General features: G+C 37.1%; 1 protein-coding gene across 1 annotated transcript; it reads left to right on the top strand.

The window, feature by feature from the left end:
• Window positions 1–7,459: 7,459 nt before the first annotated feature.
• On the top strand, window positions 7,460–10,893 carry LOC109794114 (putative arabinosyltransferase ARAD1). Its single transcript, XM_020353585.3, has 2 exons — window positions 7,460–8,921; window positions 10,197–10,893. Exons 1-2 carry the CDS (start codon window positions 7,962–7,964, stop codon window positions 10,749–10,751), a joined length of 1,515 nt encoding a protein of 504 aa, XP_020209174.1. The 5' UTR covers window positions 7,460–7,961; the 3' UTR covers window positions 10,752–10,893.
• Window positions 10,894–21,127: the final 10,234 nt, after the last annotated feature.

Genomic DNA, 21,127 nt, shown 5'->3' with positions numbered 1-21,127 from the left:
ATACTCCCCAGAGGGAACCTCAGCTCGCGCTCAGAACAAATCCCCAGCGAGAGCTATCAAAGCAAGATCGTCAAAATCCCCAATGGAAGCGCGATCATCCAAGCAGAATATCCAAGTCAAAGGACTTAAACTTCCTCAGTAAAGATAGCTCTCCAGCTCAAGCGTTGAGTGAGGCTAAGCCTGCAGAGGCTTCCTAAATAATACTCTGGGATACATAAGATCCCCCATTCCCCAGTCGCCTACTCAGAGGCATCCCTACAAAAAGAGAAAATCAAAAATATCAATAAGTATTCCCCAAGTGGAATCCGGCTCTTAGCCAAACATCGAACGTCAAGCCGATACGCCTAACAGAAGAGGCTAATCAAAATCAACGACAAAATCCCCCAGCGGATAACAGCCTACACAGAGGCAGCAAAATCAGAAAACCAAAAGAGACACCCGAATAAGGACAACCGGGATACTCCACTCACGTCAAAAGGACGTCAGCCAAACATAAGGCATCGCTCAACTCAGAGAGAAAGAGCATCTGTGTCTACACCCCAAGGAGTCAGAAATTCCCCATGGATACCAACAATGCAATGCAAGTTGGGGCACAGGAACCTGTGAATGACTGCACATCCCCTAGACGGATCCCTGCGTTATCCAGCCCTCAGTGGCACAAAATCAGAAAAAAAAACCGTCGAAGCAGCATCGTGGACTGTGGAGACAAAATCATCTCAAAGCCTAAAAGGCAATATTCAGCTACCCAGTTGTCAAGAGCACCGAGGTATGCACAAGTCTGGAGAGACGGTACTCAAACAAAGTCTGGAGAGACGGTACTCAAACAAGGTCTGGAGAGACGGTACTCAAACAAGGTCTGGAGAGACGATACTCAAACGAAGTCTGGAGAGACGGTACTCAAACAAAGTCTGGAGAGACAGTACTCAAACAAGGTCTGGAGAGACAATACTCAAACAAGGTCTGGAGAGACAATACTCAAACAAGGTCTGGAGAGACGATACTCGAAGTCTGGAGAGACGATACTCAGAGTCTGGAGAGACGATACTCAGAGTCTGGAGAGACGATACTCAGAGTCTGGAGAGACAGTACTCAAAGTCTGGAGAGACAGTACTCAGAGTCTGGAGAGACGATACTCAAAATCTGGAGAGACAGTACTCGAAGTCTGGAGAGACAGTACTCGAAGTCTGGAGAGACAGTACTCAGAGTCTGGAGAGACGATACTCAAATAAAGTCTGGAGAGACAATACTCAAACAAAGTCTGGAGAGACAGTACTCAAGGTCTGGAGAGACAATACTCAAGGTCTGGAGAGACAATACTCAGCCATCAGCGTCGTCAGAGGCACGTTGGTGTTAAACTCAGCTACCGAGGTTGTCAGAAGCGCCGAGGTATGCAACAACCTGGAGAGGCTACTCAACAATTTTCCACCGGAAGACATTACAAGTCAGAAGGACGGCACATCACCCGGACAATTGGGTCAACTCCTTTACTTGTCAGCCGGTACACCAAAAGACCGTTTGACTAAGTAAAGGGGGGGGGCAGCTGTAGACCCCTAAAATTGTCCGGGTCGGAAATAAAGCTTGAAGACTCTCGAAGACTGAAGGATAATCAGCCAGAAGGACTCCTCGAAGGCCCTAGGAGGGTTCTCTGTAGGTCTAGAGGTCTTAGAATAGCTAAAAATAAGGAAGTGGAGGGAAAAAGCCCAATACGGCCGTACTGAACTTAATACGGCCGTATTGAAGCTTCAATACGGCCGTACTGAAGTCAGTACAACCGTATTGACACTTCAATACGACCGCTGCGAACTCAATACGGGCGTATTGAAATTTCCGACTTTCAATACGACCGTATTGAACTCCAATACGACCGTATTGAAGTTCAAAAATTTCAATACGGCCGTATTGGCCCTGTAGGCCGTACTGCGCCTATTCCCTATAAATATGACGTCAATTGGACGTCATTCCACACTTTTCAACATAGTTTGAACCCTCTCCTTGAGTATTCTGGGGTTTTTGAGCAGTGTTCTGCCCTAGAAATCACTCGGAGAGTTGATCCGACGAAGTTCTTGAGCCCCGAGCCATTTTGCTTGAGGATCGAACCTAGTCGAGGGGAAATCTTTTTGATTCCCTTAGTTAAAATTTTGTTCTAGGAGAGCGAGGAGCGGGCTTGTAGAGCGTGGGAACGCCAAAACGCTTCCCAGTTCATTTTTTATAAAAAAGCACGCTTCAAGAGGTTTCCCTTCAATCCTTCCTTTTACTGCTTTCTGTGTGCATATTTAAACTGTCATCATGTAGATAGTCAATTTATAATTGTTTAGAATAAATAGGGGTAATTTAGTAATTTTATACTGTTCTTTTAAAAATAATCTGTCATAGGGAACCCGAAAGGGGCGCCGTGGGGTGCTAACACCTTCCCCACGCGTAACCGACTCCCTTACCCAACTCTGGTTGTAGTGGCCAAAGTTGATTTTTAAATCAATTGCCTTATCCCTTTTTCCAATGTTTTGAGTAAAACATTGGTGGCGACTCCACGAACCCTCCTTTTATGAAAACCACTAATCCATGGAGGGTCCCGCTTGGGATTAATATGGATTAGTGAGCCTTTTAATAAAATTGCTCGTTTGACGAGGTCTCAGTTTGAGAATAAGTCATTCTAGCAATCCACATTTTTCAAACAAATAAACGAGTCCAACCATCCTTCGCGAATGCCGAAAGCCCGTTTCGGGCCGGTGGCGACACCCAGGAGTGCAAAAAGCTAAGTGTGGGGGTATTTGATAAATCATAATTTGATATGTATCTTTTCCTTCAATTTAGCTATTTTACATTCCATCTATGGTTAATTATAGGATTTAGATAGATATGTGTGTTGTTGGGCCAAATTGGAAAGTTGGGAATTATTATTCTAAATTCTCGCTGTTTTTGGGCTGATGAACATGTCTCGGTTTTCAGGGCATAACTTGGGCTGTGGTGATCCAAATGGTGCAAACTCGGTGGCCCTGGAAAGCTAAGACAAAGACCTAAATATTTGCAGAAGGCGCCGTCGGCCAATTCGATCATCTAGAAGGTCTAATTCGGTGGAAAAAAAACTCGGTGCGGAAAAGAATATGGAATCCAACTCATCCCACCAACTCTCCCATTTCGTTTTGTCTAAGCTTTTTCCATTATTTTATATTTCTTATGTGTTATATGAAGGCTATAAATAGGCCTTCACTCTCCCATTGTAAGACATCCCTGAATACACCTTCAAATAAGTTACTCTTGGGTGTTCTTCTTCCTCCCTTCTCTTTGTTTTCTTTGAGTTTATTTTCTCTGTTGTAGTTGTAGTTTATGTTTTATTGTCCTTTCCTTTTGTATGCATTTTAATTCTGTTCTTTGCCTCCTCCATGGAAGGCTAGATTGTAGTACTCTTTAACTTGATTTAATGCATTTTCATTTTCCTTGCATTTTCATTTCTAGTTCAAATTTAATGGAAGGCTAAAACCATTGGGTTGGCTTCTTGTTATGGATTGTAATCTCTGTTTGAGGTTGGGTATGTTTGTGTGTCTCTGTTCTACTTTGTTCTTCTTCATTCAACCTCTATATTAGTATGTCCATGCTTAATGGGCTATGCTTAATGACACAGTTGCTTAATCTGTGAAGAGGTTGATGTTGTATACGTTTTCTTAATTCGTGTAGGGAAATCTTGAGTTAATCTTCGCTTAGTTGGTTAACTCGGATGGAACAAGGATTAAGTAGTTAATAGAGAAATCTTATTGTAAATCAAGGATAAGAGAGTTACAATCCGAACAAGGAGCCAATCTATTTTACTTATTGTGTTATCTGTATTTTATTGTGTTATAAACTTAAAATTTAAACAACCAAAATTCCCCCCCCCCACTTCGTGTGTTTAAGCCTTTGACAGAGAAAAATGGTCCTTGAGAGACGACCTAGGACAACTTCCTAGTACTACATTTAATTGTTTTTATTTGACCGGATACGACTTCGATCAGTAGAAACAAAATAAGTTTGAACCTAAATTTTTAGGGTGATGATATATACACCTCCTATCTTTTATAAATACACTTCCAATCTCTTTTATTAAAATAAAATTCCTAAAATATCTTTCTAACTAAATTCTTATTTTAAGTTTTATTCTTAAAATAATTTTTTATTCACCCCTTTCTTTCACCATTCTTTTTCTTCTTCTCATTCTCCTTTTCCTTTTTCATCACTCTAGTTACTACTTGATGATTTTATTCTCTTTTTTTTTTCGTTCTTGATTTTTCTTCTTTTCCAATCGATATAATCATATTTTATCTTTATATCTTTTAAATTCTATTTTTCACTTTCTACTATATCCTTCTTTAAACCCTAATTTTTCATTCAATCTTTATTATTCTCTACATTCAATGCAAGGTACAACAAGAATATATAGTTGGTTAAATTTTTGGCATTGGTAGACGATGACGGTGGATGATGGAGACAAAGAAACACTAGTAATTTAAAATTCTCATACTTCTAGAAAATAAATTTTGAAACGTTAATTTTAGCATTCCAGAAAGTACTCTCTGGAATAGTAAAATTATTGTTCCGGAAAACATTTTCTAGAAGTGTGTTTCTTATATAATTCCGGAAAGTTCTTTCTAGAACATTAAATTTAGTATTCTGAAAAATATTTTTTGGAATTATGTAACAAGCACACTTTCGGAAAATCTTTTCCGAAATAAAAAATTTACTATTCCTAAATGTACTTTCTGTAACAAAAGCTTTATTATTCTGGAAAGCACTTTCCAAAACTAATAGTGAGAAGAATTACTTAGAGAAAAAAATGCATATGGTTTGACACCTTTCCCTTCAACACTGAACCCGCTTACAACTTATAACAAAACCAAAAAAGAAAGAAGATAATGCAAAAATTGAAAAGGGAAGAAGGGGAGGTAGGAAGATGCGGAGAAAAAAGTGAAGAAGAAGAAATGGGGTGTACAAAGAAGAAAGAAGAACAAAGAGAAGAGAGGTGTGAATCTAAAAAATTATAAATTAGAAAAATGTTGAGGGTAATTTAAAAAGTTATTATTTAAAAAAAAAAAAAGGGAATATGTTTATAAAAAAAATGGAAGTGTATATATCGTCTGCTAATTTTTATGGTCTAGTCCAAGTCATGTGTTGGGCTAATTACTTACTCGGGCAGAGCATTTTTTGATCCAATAACTATTTGTTTACTGGTTAAATTACATATTTAGATATTATAAAGGGATAAAATTGTAATGTGTTCCGTGGTTCACAATTAAGCACTCACATGACATCATCCGTAATTTATACGTTATAAACAAGACTCCATGTTCCTCTGTTCTCGTAGTCAACAAACGTCGCTCTCCGTTATTCAATTTAAATTATTGATTTTCTTATAGGGGGGTTGGATCCAATTTACTGAGAGTAGCTACTCAAAATGAAGCAGTTCAACAACCCCACAATTATATTGGTTTAAGTGCAGAATTTATTTATTTTTATATATACTTTGAAACAGATTATATTTTCTTTCTTAGCTAAGTTTTTAAGTTCAATTTTATTTTATAAATAAGATAAAGGCATTTTAGTAGATGAAGGCATCCGTAATATCTAATCTTTAATTTTAATCCTCAGCCATTTTAGTTTCGCAGCTAAATTTGATCATTAAAATTGAAGTGTTGATCATGACTTTATATTTAATAGATGACATAATAATTAACATTAAATAATATTTAGAATAATTGAATTGTATTTTTAACATTCACTTTTATGTTGTTTTACCATTTTTAATGAGATAAAAATAGAGTTTAAAAGTAAAATTTAGTTTAAATATTATTTTTCATGTATTTACTATGGTCATGGTATATGTTATTAATCATAATTCGATTAAAAGGACAAGATGCTAAGGTAATGTATTCCAAATAAAGGTTTCAGCAAAAAAATAAAAATAATCCAATGAAGGTCCAACATTCAACTGATCGTTAGAATTTAGGGTGCATCTGAATTTGCAAGAATATTTGTACTTTCTTTGTTATGGATGGAAAACGTCAAGACATGTTATAAATAAATTCGGTAAGATATTATAATATATATACCACAATATTAATAAGAGATTTTATAATACTTATAATCTTAAGATGAGCTGGCACATAGTGCACATTATGTACAGATAACAAAACATTGTTGGGGCACAAAGAACGAAAAACCTAATACGAGTCACCAACTCAATCATAATAACTTATTGCTCAATTGAAATTGTGTAAATGAAAGAAAAATAATTTTAAAAAAAGATTAGTTATTTGGGTAAATATTCTATTTTGGATCAATAATTGTAATTGGTAAGATAATAAAATTATGAACAAATATTTTGGATTAATAATATTATTTTAGTCATACATTTAAGCACAAGCCTTTCAAAACGTTTTCTTAGAATTAACATTATTTTGACCATAACTACGTTCTCTTGTAACAATGTTATTATTATTAATTATTATTTTTTTATGAGTGTAACAAGGTCAATTTCCACTATGGTAAGTTTTCTACTGATGAAGGTTTCTACTTTTTTGGATGCCTTAATTGGCAACTAAATACGGGAAAGTCAAATGAAACCGAATAATGTTTTTCGTTACCTTCCTCAAATAATGTCCACCCCAGATGCCAACAAATCATTACCCCACACACCCTATATATAACCTATAACCTATAAAATTAATAAGTTTTTATGTAATTTCTTTTTTAATATTTTTCATCTTTATAAAATTAGAACTATTATTTTTAGTTTTATTTTTATGTGATCATTTTTTTTCACTATTTTTATTTATTAAAAAGTTAAATAATCATATTAAACACTACTTATAACCATTATTAATATCATATCAATATTTAATATTTTTTAAAAAAATTATAAGTCTTTAAAATATATGTTATTTATCTACCTCAAAAGGATTATTAGAACTAACAATCATTAGTTTAGAGTTTAGAGAGATGAAAATTAAAGAAAAATATTTTACGGGAATCAAAATCAAAATTTAATATTTTACAAAGACCAAAAATAGTATTTATAAATTTTAAAAAGATGAAAAATAAAGAAAATTTTTTAGAGGAACCAAAATTAAAATCATCAATTTTATAGAGATTAAAAACTTATTTAAACCTTAAAAATATTTCATTTTAATTTTTATATAATTATTTTTACTTTTTATTTATAAAAATTACGAAAATAACAACTGAGTTCGAAATACTTCTTAATTTTCATCGCTTGTCGACTCTAGTAGTTTGTTTCCATTTTATCTATTGCTAAAATTTAGAAGGTAAAAATTATAAAATTATAAAGACTAAAATAATATATATATATATATATAAATTAAAATATTTTTAATTATTGAGATTAAAAATAATATTTATAAAACTATATATGAAAAGTAATTAAACCAATCAAATATGATATACGTGATTTATGATTGGTAAATGAAAGAGAAACGACGAATAAATAAGAAGCACAAAATAGTGGAGTTGAAAGCTTAGAAGCCCGCTTCCATCGTTAGACCCTATTCACACGCTCTCTTACATTCCAACTCCGATCATAGCACAGACACACAACAATGACACATAAACTACATGGTTTTTCTTTTCTGTCAACTACAACACTTCAGCAACGTCTTTCTCTTCTTCTTCTTGCAATGTTGACATGATAAACAACGTGGATCTCCTTGTTTCTCACCTGAATTGGGTTTTCAACAACTGAAACATCGTTTATCAATGCATCTAGTAATCACTCATCACATCCCTGGTTGGTAAATTCAATGAATGGTGGTTTGTGCTATTAATGGCATCTTTAAAACTATTCACTTCTCGGGGTGCACGTTGTGTATGATCATATCATACCCTTTGTCGGCAAAGTAACCATGGTTATGATTGTTCCAAATAGAGGAGTGCAGGGTGTTGTAAAGCGTTGAAATAGTGGTTGGAGTACTATAGCAATGGCTGAGAGAAATGGGGCTTCTAGTTCTTCCCTCAAGGTTGTTTCTAGAAAGGCATTATTATTCTTCTTCACAACCACATCGGTTCTGTTCTTCATGTCATGGTTCTTTGTTCTGCGATCCACGAGTGGTACTCAGTTCATTGGCAACACCTTGTTGCCCAATTCAAAGCTTTTATCAACCTTTGAGGGTTCAAACTCTAAGACGCAGAAGCAAAGTGTTGAATCCTCATTTGGGAACCGAGCAATCCTTGTGGACAGTGAAGATGTAGAAGTGGCCAGTGAGACAAAGGTAGTGAAACATGATGGAGGGAAATGCAACAGAAATGATGAACTTGTTCTCAAGGTTTTCATGTATGATTTACCACCAGAGTTCCATTTTGGCCTCTTGGATTGGAAACCAAGTGGAAACAGTGTGTGGCCTGATATTAGAAACAATATACCTGGCTATCCTGGTGGCTTGAATTTGCAACATAGTATAGAGTTTTGGCTTACATTGGACATTCTTGCTTCAGAATTTCCTCATGCCCCCAAGGCTAGGACTGTGATACGAGTCCAAAACTCTAGTGAAGCTGATATTATATTTGTGCCATTTTTTTCATCTTTGAGCTATAACCGCTTCTCCAAAGGCACCTCGCTTGGAAAGAAGAGCAGGAACAAGATTCTGCAAGAAAAGTTGGTGAAGTATTTGACAGCTCAAGAGGAATGGAAGAGATCAGGGGGAAAGGATCATTTGATATTGGCTCACCATCCCAATAGTATGGTGGATGCAAGAATGAAGCTGTGGCCTGCTACATTCATTCTTTCAGACTTTGGGAGATATCCTACAAATATAGCTAATGTTGAAAAAGATGTTATTGCACCTTATAAACATTTAATCAGTTCCTATGTCAATGACAACTCCGACTTTGATAGCCGTCCAACATTGCTGTACTTCCAAGGAGCAATATATAGAAAAGATGTGTGTTCCTCTTGCTCTTTGATAATATCTTGGTTTTCTTTTTGATTTTGGATTTTTTTAGCTTTTCAGAAAAGACAATTCTGCACTGACATACAGAACTAATTTTAGTTAGGGGACACTTTACCTTTTATTACAATTTAACGTGTTTTAAGGGGGCTAATGGGGTCCCTGTTCTGTAGCAGTCCCTAGATAGGAATCTTGAATGAGCTATCTTTGGTGATTTTGGATCCTTTCAGGTGGGTCTACTACATTTCTACTAGTGTTCCCTTAAGGAAATTCAGTCATAATAATATAGAGTTAAATAATGAAGGAAGCGAGATTAGCTAAGTTAGAAATTAGAATATTTCAGTAGTTCAACGATTTCAAAATTGTTGAAATTTGAACCCTTGAGTTGCTGGTGAAGTTTGATATTTGAATAGCAAGTTCTTGTCACTGAGTATTTTCTGTAACATGTTTGTTTGCTTCTCCACAACATATCAGCTAATCATCATATTTTTTCTTTACAAAGTTTAGTTCAATAGGATGGAACTTTCCTTCAGAATGGCTTTCTCTTTTTGAATAGTGGTGCCATATTAAGTGAATTTATGCATACATACTGGTCTGATGCAATATCAATTTCCATAGGAGCAGATTCGTTGTCAGAAAAAACAAATGTTTTTGGTCATCTTAGTTGCATAATGTTATGCAATTGTTTGATGGAGTGAACTGTAAAAAATAACTAAGAGTTAGAGTTGGAAGTGTGATATTCATCGACATAACTAGAAAATCGATGTAGCTTGTCTTCCATGATTTGTATGAGGGATTCAATTCCAAGTGAAATCGAGATGCTATTCTCTTTTTTCTTTCCTGGAAATTTCAGGAATCATTGTCTGGTGTCTTATCCTGTCGTAAGTTCAGTAATCAATAGTCTATTTTGTACTTATGTTTTGTAAAGAAAATCAATGTCACTTACCTTTAGGGGTTAAGAAATGAACCACCTAATGTTTGGAGATAGTATTTTTCATGTTTTTCTGTGTAAATTTATCCCCTTGTTGATTTTGATAGACTCCAATGCATACTTGAAGTTTGTAATTGTATCGTTTTATTTGATCAACAATATCAAGTTGTTTTTCAGGGTGTATTTTCTTCTTTAATCGCATGATAGTATTTATGCGATGCTCAATGAAGTAATACACTTGAGTTGAGTACAAGTAAACAAACTAACTATGTGCATTATAAAGATTTTGATTTGAACATCAATTGTGCCAATCTTGATTTTCTTTTGCTAATGATCAGGGAGGATTAGCCAGGCAAGAGCTATTCTATCTTTTGAAAGGTGAAAAAGATGTGCATTTTTCCTTTGGGAGTATTCAGAAAGATGGAATCAAGAAAGCAACAGAAGGCATGCGTGCTTCCAAGTTCTGCCTCAACATTGCTGGTGACACCCCTTCATCAAACCGTTTGTTTGATGCAATTGCTAGTCACTGCGTCCCCGTCATCATCAGTGATGCAATTGAGCTACCATATGAAGATGTCATAGACTACTCTGAGTTCTGCATATTTGTTCGTACTAGTGATGCCATCAAAGAACATTTTCTAATAAACTTCATCAGGGGTATTGGCAAAGAAGAGTGGACAAGAATGTGGAACAAGTTGAAAGAGGTTGAACATTTCTTCGAATTTCACTTCCCTGCTAAGGAAAATGATGCTGTTCAAATGATTTGGCAGGCTGTGGCACGTAAGGTTCCTGCTATGAGATTTAAGTTAAATAGGTCTGGGAGGTATTCTAGGTCCCCTGCTGTTACAGACAAAGGACTAAAATCAATACCTACACCAAAGAATTTTTGGTGAAAAATATGCTATTGATCTGGATTTGAAAAATGTCATAGTTTTGTTTACATTTAGAATTGTGATAACATTTCTTACATCTGGACATTGACATTGTAACATTTTATTTTTTTTGTTATTATAAGGTTCTCACTTCTTACTTTGATATTCATACCATCAAAAGATTCGCAATAGGAATTTTTGAAAATCAGGTTCCATTTGTAGTTGGGGTACATGGTGAAGATTTATTTCGTTTATCATTTATTCAACCGTTCAAACAGGTAATGTTTCACAAACACTACCAACATGTCATACTACCTGATTCTGTTTTGTTTTCCAATGAAGTTTATATGTCCGTAGTTTTCGAGGCAGTATTTCTTCGATTTGTCTCAATATCACTATCAGGCTTTGGTTATCATTTTCCTACACTGATATAATTACTTAGGACTTTAGAAAAAAATGAATTGACTTCCACACTCCCTTTTTAATTCCCCAAAGTTGGGTGGATAGGTGTATATGGGTACTGGGAGAGTAGAAATTAAATTGACACATGGAAATACTAGCACAGGAAAACATCTGAGTGTATGGCGGTGAGATGAATGCTAAGAGTAACTCTTCAACTAGATTTTATGTGATCCTAATCCCATTAAATAACTTGACAAATATTGAAATGATGAGAAATAAAGGAAGAAAAGAAGAAAGGAGTATAGAAATACCTAAATCGTTGATAATGTGAAAACTGCAAAGTGCATAAGAGAAATATAGAGAAAGAAGTCGCATTATTCACGAATGATAAGGCTATAATATCCAAACCAGGAGGATTGAAACACTTTAATCTTTATATTTATTTTATTAATAAAATAAAATTTATAATTAATTTTAAATTAAAATAACAAAGATGGAAAAATCTTTAAAATATATAGATAGAAACAATTCCATATTTTCTAATACAGAAAAAGTATTTTCATACTTATATGTTGTGTCTAGTCCCTAAATCTAAAGATCTCGGATTAGAATCTTGAATTTATAACAATAATTAATTTTTAATATTAATTATATATATAAAAATAGAGAATTGCTCTTTGACAACCTTATCAGGATAGTCATTATTTGATATCTTCTGTATCATTGTCTAATATCATTTAAACAAATGTATGTATTTGATAAGTCATTCATTTGTTAATATTACAAGTTCTTAAAATTTATTAATAACTTTTTTTATGTTTTAATTTTTTTTTATCGTTTTTCTTTTTATTCAAATGTTAGTTTTTCTCCTTTTGAATTCATACAAAAATTAAATAAATTTATTTACATATGATTTTTTAAAATAAATATTCTTTTTTTATAATTTTAATGTATTAATCAAAATAAAAAATTCTAAAATTATTTTGATTTCTTATATTTTAATTAATCAACATAGAATATATATTGTTCTTACCAGAGTTCTGTCGTAGAGATGATCCACTGGGTAAAATCGGCGAGCCTCCTTCGCTGGTACGTTTGATGCTCCAAGATGGGGGTGGTACCTGCAAAAGAGACTCCGATGCTAAAGTTAGTGTTTGTGGATACACGAGTCTCGTATAAGTAATGCACGTACCTTAGGGTGAATTAGGGTTTTCATGAGCCTTGGGCCCGAGATCAGTTATGACCTATTTGGATGCCGAGTTGACGTCGTCTAGTGCGTGTCCGAGGTCACTCCGCGCTGAGATGTCGAGCTCGAGCTCGGCATGGTGGTACGGATAGTACACTAGCCCCCCGAGCTCCGAAGACCGCGGGTGGAGGAGTTAAGACAAAGCTTGTCAATGGGCCGTGACCCTTCGCGTACGCCTGTCTATCAGGATGCCATGTGTCACAACCGTCACCTCGTTCTTGGAAACGTGCAGGCGGCGTGCTAATGGGAGGTGATAGTTACGCAATGATGACTATGCCCATCATAATGGGGTTCATTAAATGTGCCATTAGCTTTGTCCCTTGGACGACACGTGTCGTGGCCGTTTGAATTTTTGGGGAAAAACCTTTTCTTTTCCTCACGCCCCTTCCCATTCATTTTACTCTTTTTTGTTCTCTCTTCTCGTTGGCTTCTTGTGCACGCTAGTTTCTGCTCCTTAGCTTCCGCCATCTCCGTCCTTGCTTTCTCTGTCTCTGTTCTTTTCTTTGTCAAAGGAGTACCAGGTACTTCGACTTCCTTATCTTCTCCTTCTTCTCAAATCTTCTCTCCTTATTGATGGCTGGTAATAGTGGTGCCGCTTCTTTTGCGCCTGCCAAGGGCAAGGGCAAGGCGCGCGACAAGGCGGTGGCTACCGGGACGGCCGCCGCCGAAAAGAAAAAGGCAAAGAACCAGCCTAAGGAGCCCATCCCCGACATTCCTGGCTACGACTGGGTCAGGAGTGACGTGGGGGAGTTCCAGAGTGTGTTTAGGTCATTCATGGAGATCAATGCGATGTGAAAATCGCATAGAATCTGTGACTCTTCCGTCTCCAAGTTCATCCGGCTCGAGCCTTGCCGGCCTGATGAGCGTGTCTATATGGGGGGTCCTTCTGACCCTCCTTTCTTTTATGTGTACCAGTGTCTTTTTAGGGATTTAGGCGTGTTTCTACCCTTTTCACAATTTGAGTGTGATTTTTAAAATTTTATCAACTCGGCACCTTACCAGTTGCACCCTAACAGTTGGGGTTTTTTGCAGGCTTTTCAAGTCCTATGTTCGGCCTTGGGGATAGAGGTGTCTCTAGCCATTTTTATCCACTTTTACCAATTAAAAATGGGTGTTCCTCCTTATGGCTTGATGTCCCTGAGTGGGAGTAAGGCTGGGGGACTATTTTCCCTTTACTCCCAGTCGTATAAAAATTTTACACAAGAGTTCTTCCAGGTGGCGCTTGTGGATGTCAACCCGTTGGAGGATGGGGTGTTCTATTTCGGCGGGTTGCCTAAGTTCCCCTTCTATTGGCGGCCAGCCCCGGCTAGATTTCACGGGGTGGGGAATTTGCAATTGTCAGCTTCAGAGTCCGCTACTATTGCAAACCTTGAAGCGCTCCTTCGTCCCTTGGATTACAAGCTCGTCCTATCACTTGCTAATTCGGCGTATAAGGAGAAGGGTCTAGAGAGTGAGTATCTTGTCCTTTTTAGGTGTTAGGGTTTGTAAGAGTTTTTGTTACTAATGTATTTGATTTCTTGTGTTCGCAGGCATAATGGGCAAAAACAAGTGGCGCGAGTTGAAGTCGCGTTACAATGTTGCCGAGATTGTGGTCCCTTAACCTCAGGAGGAGGAGATAGCCCCCCTGGAGACCCGCCGAAAAAGAAAGAGGGGAGAGAAGGAGGTCGGGGGGTCCTCTGCCCCTCGAGAGGCTGAGGAGGTGACCTCTAAGGCTGCTGATGTCGATGCGGTCGACCTCACGAGGAGTCCACCGCTTGAGGGAGCTTCTCAAGTGGCCGCCGAGGGGGTTGCTCAGGCTACCGATGTAGCTGCCCCGACTGCCGAGCAAGTCGTCCAGGCCGCCAAGGTTGGTGCCTTGCTCTGTGACTTTCCTTTTATGCTACGTTTTTCTTGGTTTTCTGACTTAGGACCGTTTTCTGCAGGTGAGGAGTGCTACCGAGGTCCTGGTGGCTCCTAGCTCGGAGGCACCAGGGGTGGGTGCCCCTGTTGCCGAGCATGGGACGTCTGTTACTGCTGAGGCTCGCAGCAAGGGGCCGAGCTCCGAGGTCCCAACACCTACTCCCGCAACCTCGGCGCCGCTGTCTGGCTCGTCGAAGGAGCGCCCTAGAAGCCAGTACCTCGCCCATCGCTTCGGAAAGGATCATTCTCGGGTGCGGCTGTATCATATGAGCGCTTCGGAGGACATAGATTCTTTGTGGAGTGCGGGGGTGACCTCGGAGAGGTTCTTCTCCAAGGAGTCGCTGAGTTTGGCCGATCAAGCCATGATCGAGACGGCCGGGCCAGTGGAAGGCCTTGATTCTGCTGAGGTGTTTTTGCAGAGGGCAATGGCCATTGTGGATCATTGGAAGCGCAAGTGGGCCAAGCAGCAGAAGGACCTTGAGAAGATGAGAGGCCGAGTCCAACCAGTGAAGGAGGAGAACAGGGCTTTGGGGGCCGCTCTTAGCGAGGCCAAAAGGTAGAATGAGGCTGAGCTTTGAGCTACAAGGGGAGATCTCGCGAGGGTTCAGAAGTCTCTAGAGATCGTGATAGCAAACCTAGGAGAAGTGATGGATGATCTTCTCCACGGATTTGCTTAGGTCGGATCTTCTTCAATGGAGACTTGATTCTTCACTTATGAACACTTTGCTAGCTACGAACTCAAGATGAACTCAACCTAAACTAGGAAGGAAGCATCCAAGCTCAAGCATCAATGGAGAGCACACTTCAAAGAGGAGGATTCTAAGGTGGAATCCTAAGGTTTTGAAGATGAACTCTAGGGGACTTTTGAGAGAGGAAACTCGGCCAAAGGCTCACAAATTTCTATTATGATCAAAAGTAGTACAAATGGTTAAGGAGGTAGCATATATAACATCCGGAAATGGCTCACACTTGGCGCCAATGTGCTAGCCTAATGTGGCGCCAAGTTTTTGAATTCAAATTTGAATTTGAATTCAAAAACTTAACTCACATGCAAGGTCCGGTCACATGGGTGTTTAGTGTCCATTTAGGTTGAATTTGATTAGCATTTAGGGTTGAATTTGTGTCACACTTGTTCAGCCAAGGTGGCGCAAACAATGTGACTCCAAATTCAACTTAAATGCAAGTCAAATTTAACCTAATGTTGCCTAATCCTCAATTTTAATAATTCCTCCTTAAAACCTAATCTAATGACCTAAATACAATGGTCTAATGAATACAATCAATAGGAAATATTACAAGGAAAATAATGAGCCCAATATTGGGTACCAAAAGCCCAAAGGCCCATGAAGCCCAAAACTAGGCCCAACTAGCCTAAACCCTAATCTATGGTCAAAATACAAGACCAACATGAAAATAGATTCCTAAACTAAGAAAGTACAATTAAACATGGTGTATAATCAATTAAGCCCAAGTAAGAAGCACCCTAGGCCCACCAAGCCCATTGGGCCCACCAAGCTCTGAAGCAGTCAAATCTTCAAGTAACCTCCTGGCCATAGCTCTAGTGGTTGGGCCTTTAGCCCATGCTCTTCCATCATTCCCTCCCTCTTGAGAAGGATTCGTCCTCGAATCTGAAGACTCTTCCTCATCATCACTAGCACCTACAAAAGGTTTAAGATCACTGACATTAAAAGTGGTGCTGACCCCATAGTCAGAGGGTAAATCAAGTCTATAGGCGTTATCATTGATACGCTGTAAGACCTGAAAGGGACCATCTCCTCTAGGACTGAGTTTAGACTTCCTTTGATTTGGAAAACGTTCTTTTCTTAAATGAAGCCAAACCCAATCACCTTCCTCGAAGATCATAGACTTCTTGCCTTTACTTCCTTGTTTTGCATATTTCTCATTTTGATTTTGAATATGAATTTTAATCCTTTCATGAAGTTTCTTAACAAAATCAGACCTTGAAGCCCCTTCCTTATGAATGAAATGTTCAACATTAGGAAGAGGTATCAAGTCCAAAGGAGTTAAAGGATTAAACCCATAAACAGCCTCAAAAGGAGAAATATTGGTAGTTTTATGAACTACCCTATTGTAGGCAAATTCAATATGAGGTAAAAACTCATCCCAAGATTTGTGATTACCCTTTAGGACTGCCCTTAGCATAGTAGTCAGAGATCTATTCACTACCTCAGTTTGGCCATCTGTTTGAGGATGACAAGTAGTTGAAAAGAGGAGTTTAGTTCCTAGTCTTGACCATAAGACACGCCAAAAATGGCTTAGAAACTTTGTATCTCTATCTGAAACTATAGTTTTAGGAAGCCCATGAAGTTTAACCACATCTCTAAAGAAGAGTTTTGCAATGTTGCTTGCATCATCTACTTTGTGGCATGGAATAAAATGAGCCATTTTACTAAAACGGTCCACTACCACAAAAATAGAATCCATTCCCCTTTGGGTTCTAGGTAAACCTAGCACAAAATCCATGCTAATATCCACCCAAGGAGAAGAAGCAACAGGCAAAGGTGTGTATGTTCCATGAGGCATTACTTTAGACTTAGCTTGTAAACAAGCTAAACATCTAAAACAATGCCTTTGGACATCTTTTCGCATATGGGGCCAATAAAATTTTTCTTTTAGCAAACTAAGGGTTTTATCAACACCAAAGTGCCCCATAAGCCCACCTTCATGACTTTCTTTAATTAATAGTTTCCTAATGGATCCTTGGGGTATACACAATCTTCCTTCTTTGTATAAATACCCCTCAGCCATATAGAAACCATCAAAAGCTTTTTGTTGACATTTTTTATAATTAACACCAAATTCAAGATCTTCTTCATACAATTCCCTAATATTATCAAATCCAAGAATTTGAGTTCCTAGGGACACAAGCAAAGTATGTCTCCTAGATAAAGCATCAGCTACAACATTGGATTTTCCTTTCTTGAATTTAATAATATATGGAAATTGTTCAAGAAACTCTAACCATTTGGCATGTCTCTTATTTAATTTACCTTGACCTCTTAAATATTTAAGTGACTCATGGTCACTATGGATGACAAACTCTTTGGACACAAGATAGTGCTCCCAAGTTTGTAAAGCTCTAACCAAGGCATACAACTCCTTATCATAGGTAGGGTAATTGAGGGAGGCACCTTTTAGTTTTTCACTAAAATATGCAATGGGGTGTCCTCCTTGCAATAATACAGCTCCTATGCCAACTCCTGATGCATCACATTCTAGCTCAAAAGTCTTTTCAAAATTAGGTAGAGCTAAAATGGGTGCATTAGTAAGTTGATCTTTAAGTAATTGAAATGCTTGGTCATGCTTGGCATTCCATTCAAATAAAATATCTTTTTTGACAAGCTCATTCAAGGGTGAAGCAATGCTAGAGAAGTTAGGTACAAATCTTCTATAAAAACTTGCTAAACCATGAAAACTCCTAACTTCACTAACATTCTTAGGCTTTGGCCACTCTTGAATGGCTTTAATTTTCTCGGGATCCACTTGAACCCCATTTTTGCTTACAATGAACCCTAGGAAAACCACATGATCCACACAAAAAGTACATTTTTCAAGATTTGCAAATAATTGGTTTTCCCTAAGGATCATCATAACTTCTCTAAGATGTCCTAAATGATCATCTTGAGACCTACTATAGATTAATATATCATCAAAATAAACAACCACAAATTTTCCTATACATTCTCTAAAGACATGATTCATAAGCCTCATGAATGTACTTGGTGCATTAGTTAGACCAAAAGGCATAACTAACCACTCATATAATCCAAATTTGGTTTTAAAAGCAGTTTTCCACTCATCACCCTTTTTAATTCTTATTTGGTGATAACCACTTTTAAGATCAATTTTAGAAAATATGGAAGCACCATGTAACTCATCAAGCATATCATCAAGTCTAGGGATTGGGTGCCTGTACTTGATTGTGATATTGTTAATGGCCCTACAATCACAACACATTCTCCATTTTCCATCTTTCTTGGGCACTAACAATACAGGCACAGCACAGGGACTCAAACTCTTTTGTATCCAACCCTTATTCAATAATTCATGGACTTGATTCTCGATCTCCTTAGTTTCTTGAGGATTGGTCCTATAGGCTGGTCTATTGGGTAGACTAACCCCAGGCACAAAATCAATTTGATGTTCTATACCCCTAAAAGGAGGAAGGCTTTGTGGACCTTCACTAGGGAATATATCATCAAATTCTTTTAATAAATGAGAAACTTGAGGAGATAAAGAATTAAGTTCAATACTTAAATTATGACACTGAAGCATACCTTTACAAAGAAGAATGTAAGAAGGTTTTTCAACAATCAAAGTTTTTTTTTTAAAAGGTTCTTGTTGAATTCCTTCTTTTGGAAAAGGTTTCTCTTCATCTTTCTTTGAAAATTTATGCTTCTTTTCCTTCTTTTTTTTTTTTTATTCAAGTTTTTTTTTTCTTCTTCTCTTTTCTTTTTCATTTGTACTTGATCCTCTATCACTTGTGAAGGAGACAAAGGATGAAGTACAAATTTCTTTTCTTTATGGGTGAAAGTAATTTCATTGGTAAGGCCATTGTGCATGGTTTTCTTGTCAAATTGCCATGGCCTTCCCAACAAAATATGACAAGCTTCCATTGGAACTATGTCACAAACCACTTGGTCTTCATAGTTACCAATAGGGAACTTGACTTTCACTTGTTGATTAACATTAATATCCCCATCTTCATTAATCCAATGAAGTTGATATGGTTTCGGATGAGGAATAATAGTAAGACCAAGCTTCTCTACCAACCTTGTGCTACAACAGTTGCAACAAGACCCACTATCTACAATGAGAGAACAAGCATTGTCTAAAACTTTACACCTTGTGTGAAAAATGTTCTCCCTTTGTGAAAGATGGGACTCATTAGGTTGGCTTCCTAGAAGCCTTCTAATCATGAGAAGTTGACCATCACAAGGATATGCACTTTCAATGGAATGGTCTTCCTCACTTGATTCACTATCACTTGAAGTAGTGGAACTAGATTCATCAACACTACTATAAATGTCTTGCCCCTTCAAAATCATCACCTTTTTAGTTGGGCATTGAGAGGCTATGTGTCCTCTCCCAAGACACTTAAAGCATTTGATATCACTAGTTTTGCTACTCGAAGTGACAATATTTTTATTTTTATCACTTTCTTTTTCTTTTTCTTTTTCTTTGCCAAATTTCTTAGAGGAATCAAAGTGACCCTCCCTCTTGTAGTCTTTCTTAACATAAGAGCTAGATTGAGTTTTACCTTTAAAAGAGGATTTTCTCAAATTTTGTTGTTCCACCCTTATACAAAGTTGGACCAAATCATCAAGGTCCCTATAAGGGAGTAACTCAACTCTATCTCTTATGTCAAAATTAAGACCACTTAGAAATCTAGCAATGGTCAATCTTTCTTCTTCCCTTATCCCAGCCCTCATGAGATATAACTCCATCTTTTGCCTATACTCCTCAACACTCATACTGATGTATTGAAAACCGCAAGTGTACGGTTGTCGTCAAGTAATAAATATCGAATCACAGGGACTACGTGTTTGACCTAGAATTACTAGTATTTTAATTTGAATTTTAAAACAGATTGAATTTTTGTTTTGAGATGATAAGATCAGATTTGATGGTAAAAGAGATAGTAATGCAATTAATGAATAAGATAAAACTTTAAGATAAGATAAGGAGATTTCCGGGAATCTAGGGTTCGCACAAAGAGTTCCAACAATATTGAATTATTATTTTCATTAATTAATTCTATTCCATCTTGAAGGTAGTCTTAACCTAATTTAATCCTTGCACCTTCTCAGGCTACGAGGACGTGTTTAATTAAAATTAATCTCTACTCTCGTAGTAATTACGTTCAATTAAACCCATTAAGATCTTTGTTAATCTATTGCTCCTCGAAAGCTTAAATCAACTCTCGTGATTTAACACTCAAGTCTGTTCCTTTAGGTTCCGATAATTAGGTTCTCCTCTCAGTTCATCCCTAATTATCTATGATTATGAAAATTAAGATTAATTGTTTATCATAATTATAATCAAGTTCTCCTCTCAGTTCATCCTTAATTAATGTTATTATGAAAACAATAATATTAAAGTTCATATATAAAATATAAAAGAACAGATCAAGAATTGGAATAAAATTAAGAAACTGAATAATGCATTAATAAAGAGGTTCTCAGAGGCTAAGCCCTGATCCCAGAAAAAGGGAAACTACTCACAGGAGTTCATAGTAGTTCTCCAAGAAAAGAAGAATAAAAGAAAAGCAAACCTTAGAGTCGATGGCACAGGCGCCCAACCTTCTCCAAGTGTCAAAAACTAAAAAAAAACTGTCTCCGAAACAAAAGTCCCCGTTCTAGGCTAACCTCATCTAATTTATAACCTAAAAGGGTAAAAAGGTAAAACTACCAAGATAAAAATTACAAAGATAAAATAAAAATAAAACATAAAACTTAAAAAGCTGGGACGCGAAGTGAATCACGGCCGTGACTGAGAATCACGACCGTGATCTTCTCTGGAGCACATCTATGAAGGGTCAGTGGCGTTCACGGGTGTGATTGGGAGTCACGGCCGTGATTTTCTCTGGTGAATCACGGGCGTGATTTAGAATCACGGCCGTGATTTTCCCTGTAGCTCAGCATTTCCTCTTTAATTCTTAAATCTTGATCCTGCTCAGAGAAAACACAACACATACCAAGAAAAGCATAAAATAGGAAAATGATATAAAAATTTATTAAAAACATGAAAGATATGCATGATTATGCTATGAATTCTTGTGAATTAAAGTGCTAAAATACGAGTAAAATACACAACATCAAATAACCCC

The sequence above is a fragment of the Cajanus cajan genome, chromosome 1 (genome assembly GCF_000230855.2).
Source record: "Cajanus cajan strain Asha chromosome 1, NIPB_CcT2T_4, whole genome shotgun sequence".
Taxonomy (NCBI): Eukaryota; Viridiplantae; Streptophyta; class Magnoliopsida; order Fabales; family Fabaceae; genus Cajanus; species Cajanus cajan.
Note: the sequence above shows the minus strand (reverse complement) of the source record. Positions and strands in the feature narration are given on the sequence as shown.

Bases quoted from the DNA above. Each gene is read 5' to 3' on its own strand.
- LOC109794114 (XM_020353585.3), top strand. From the start codon at position 7,962: ATGGCTGAGAGAAATGGGGCTTCTAGTTCTTCCCTCAAGGTTGTTTCT. The intron at 8,922-10,196 runs GTGTGTTCCTCT...GCTAATGATCAG, and splicing joins GAGCAATATATAGAAAAGAT to GGAGGATTAGCCAGGCAAGA.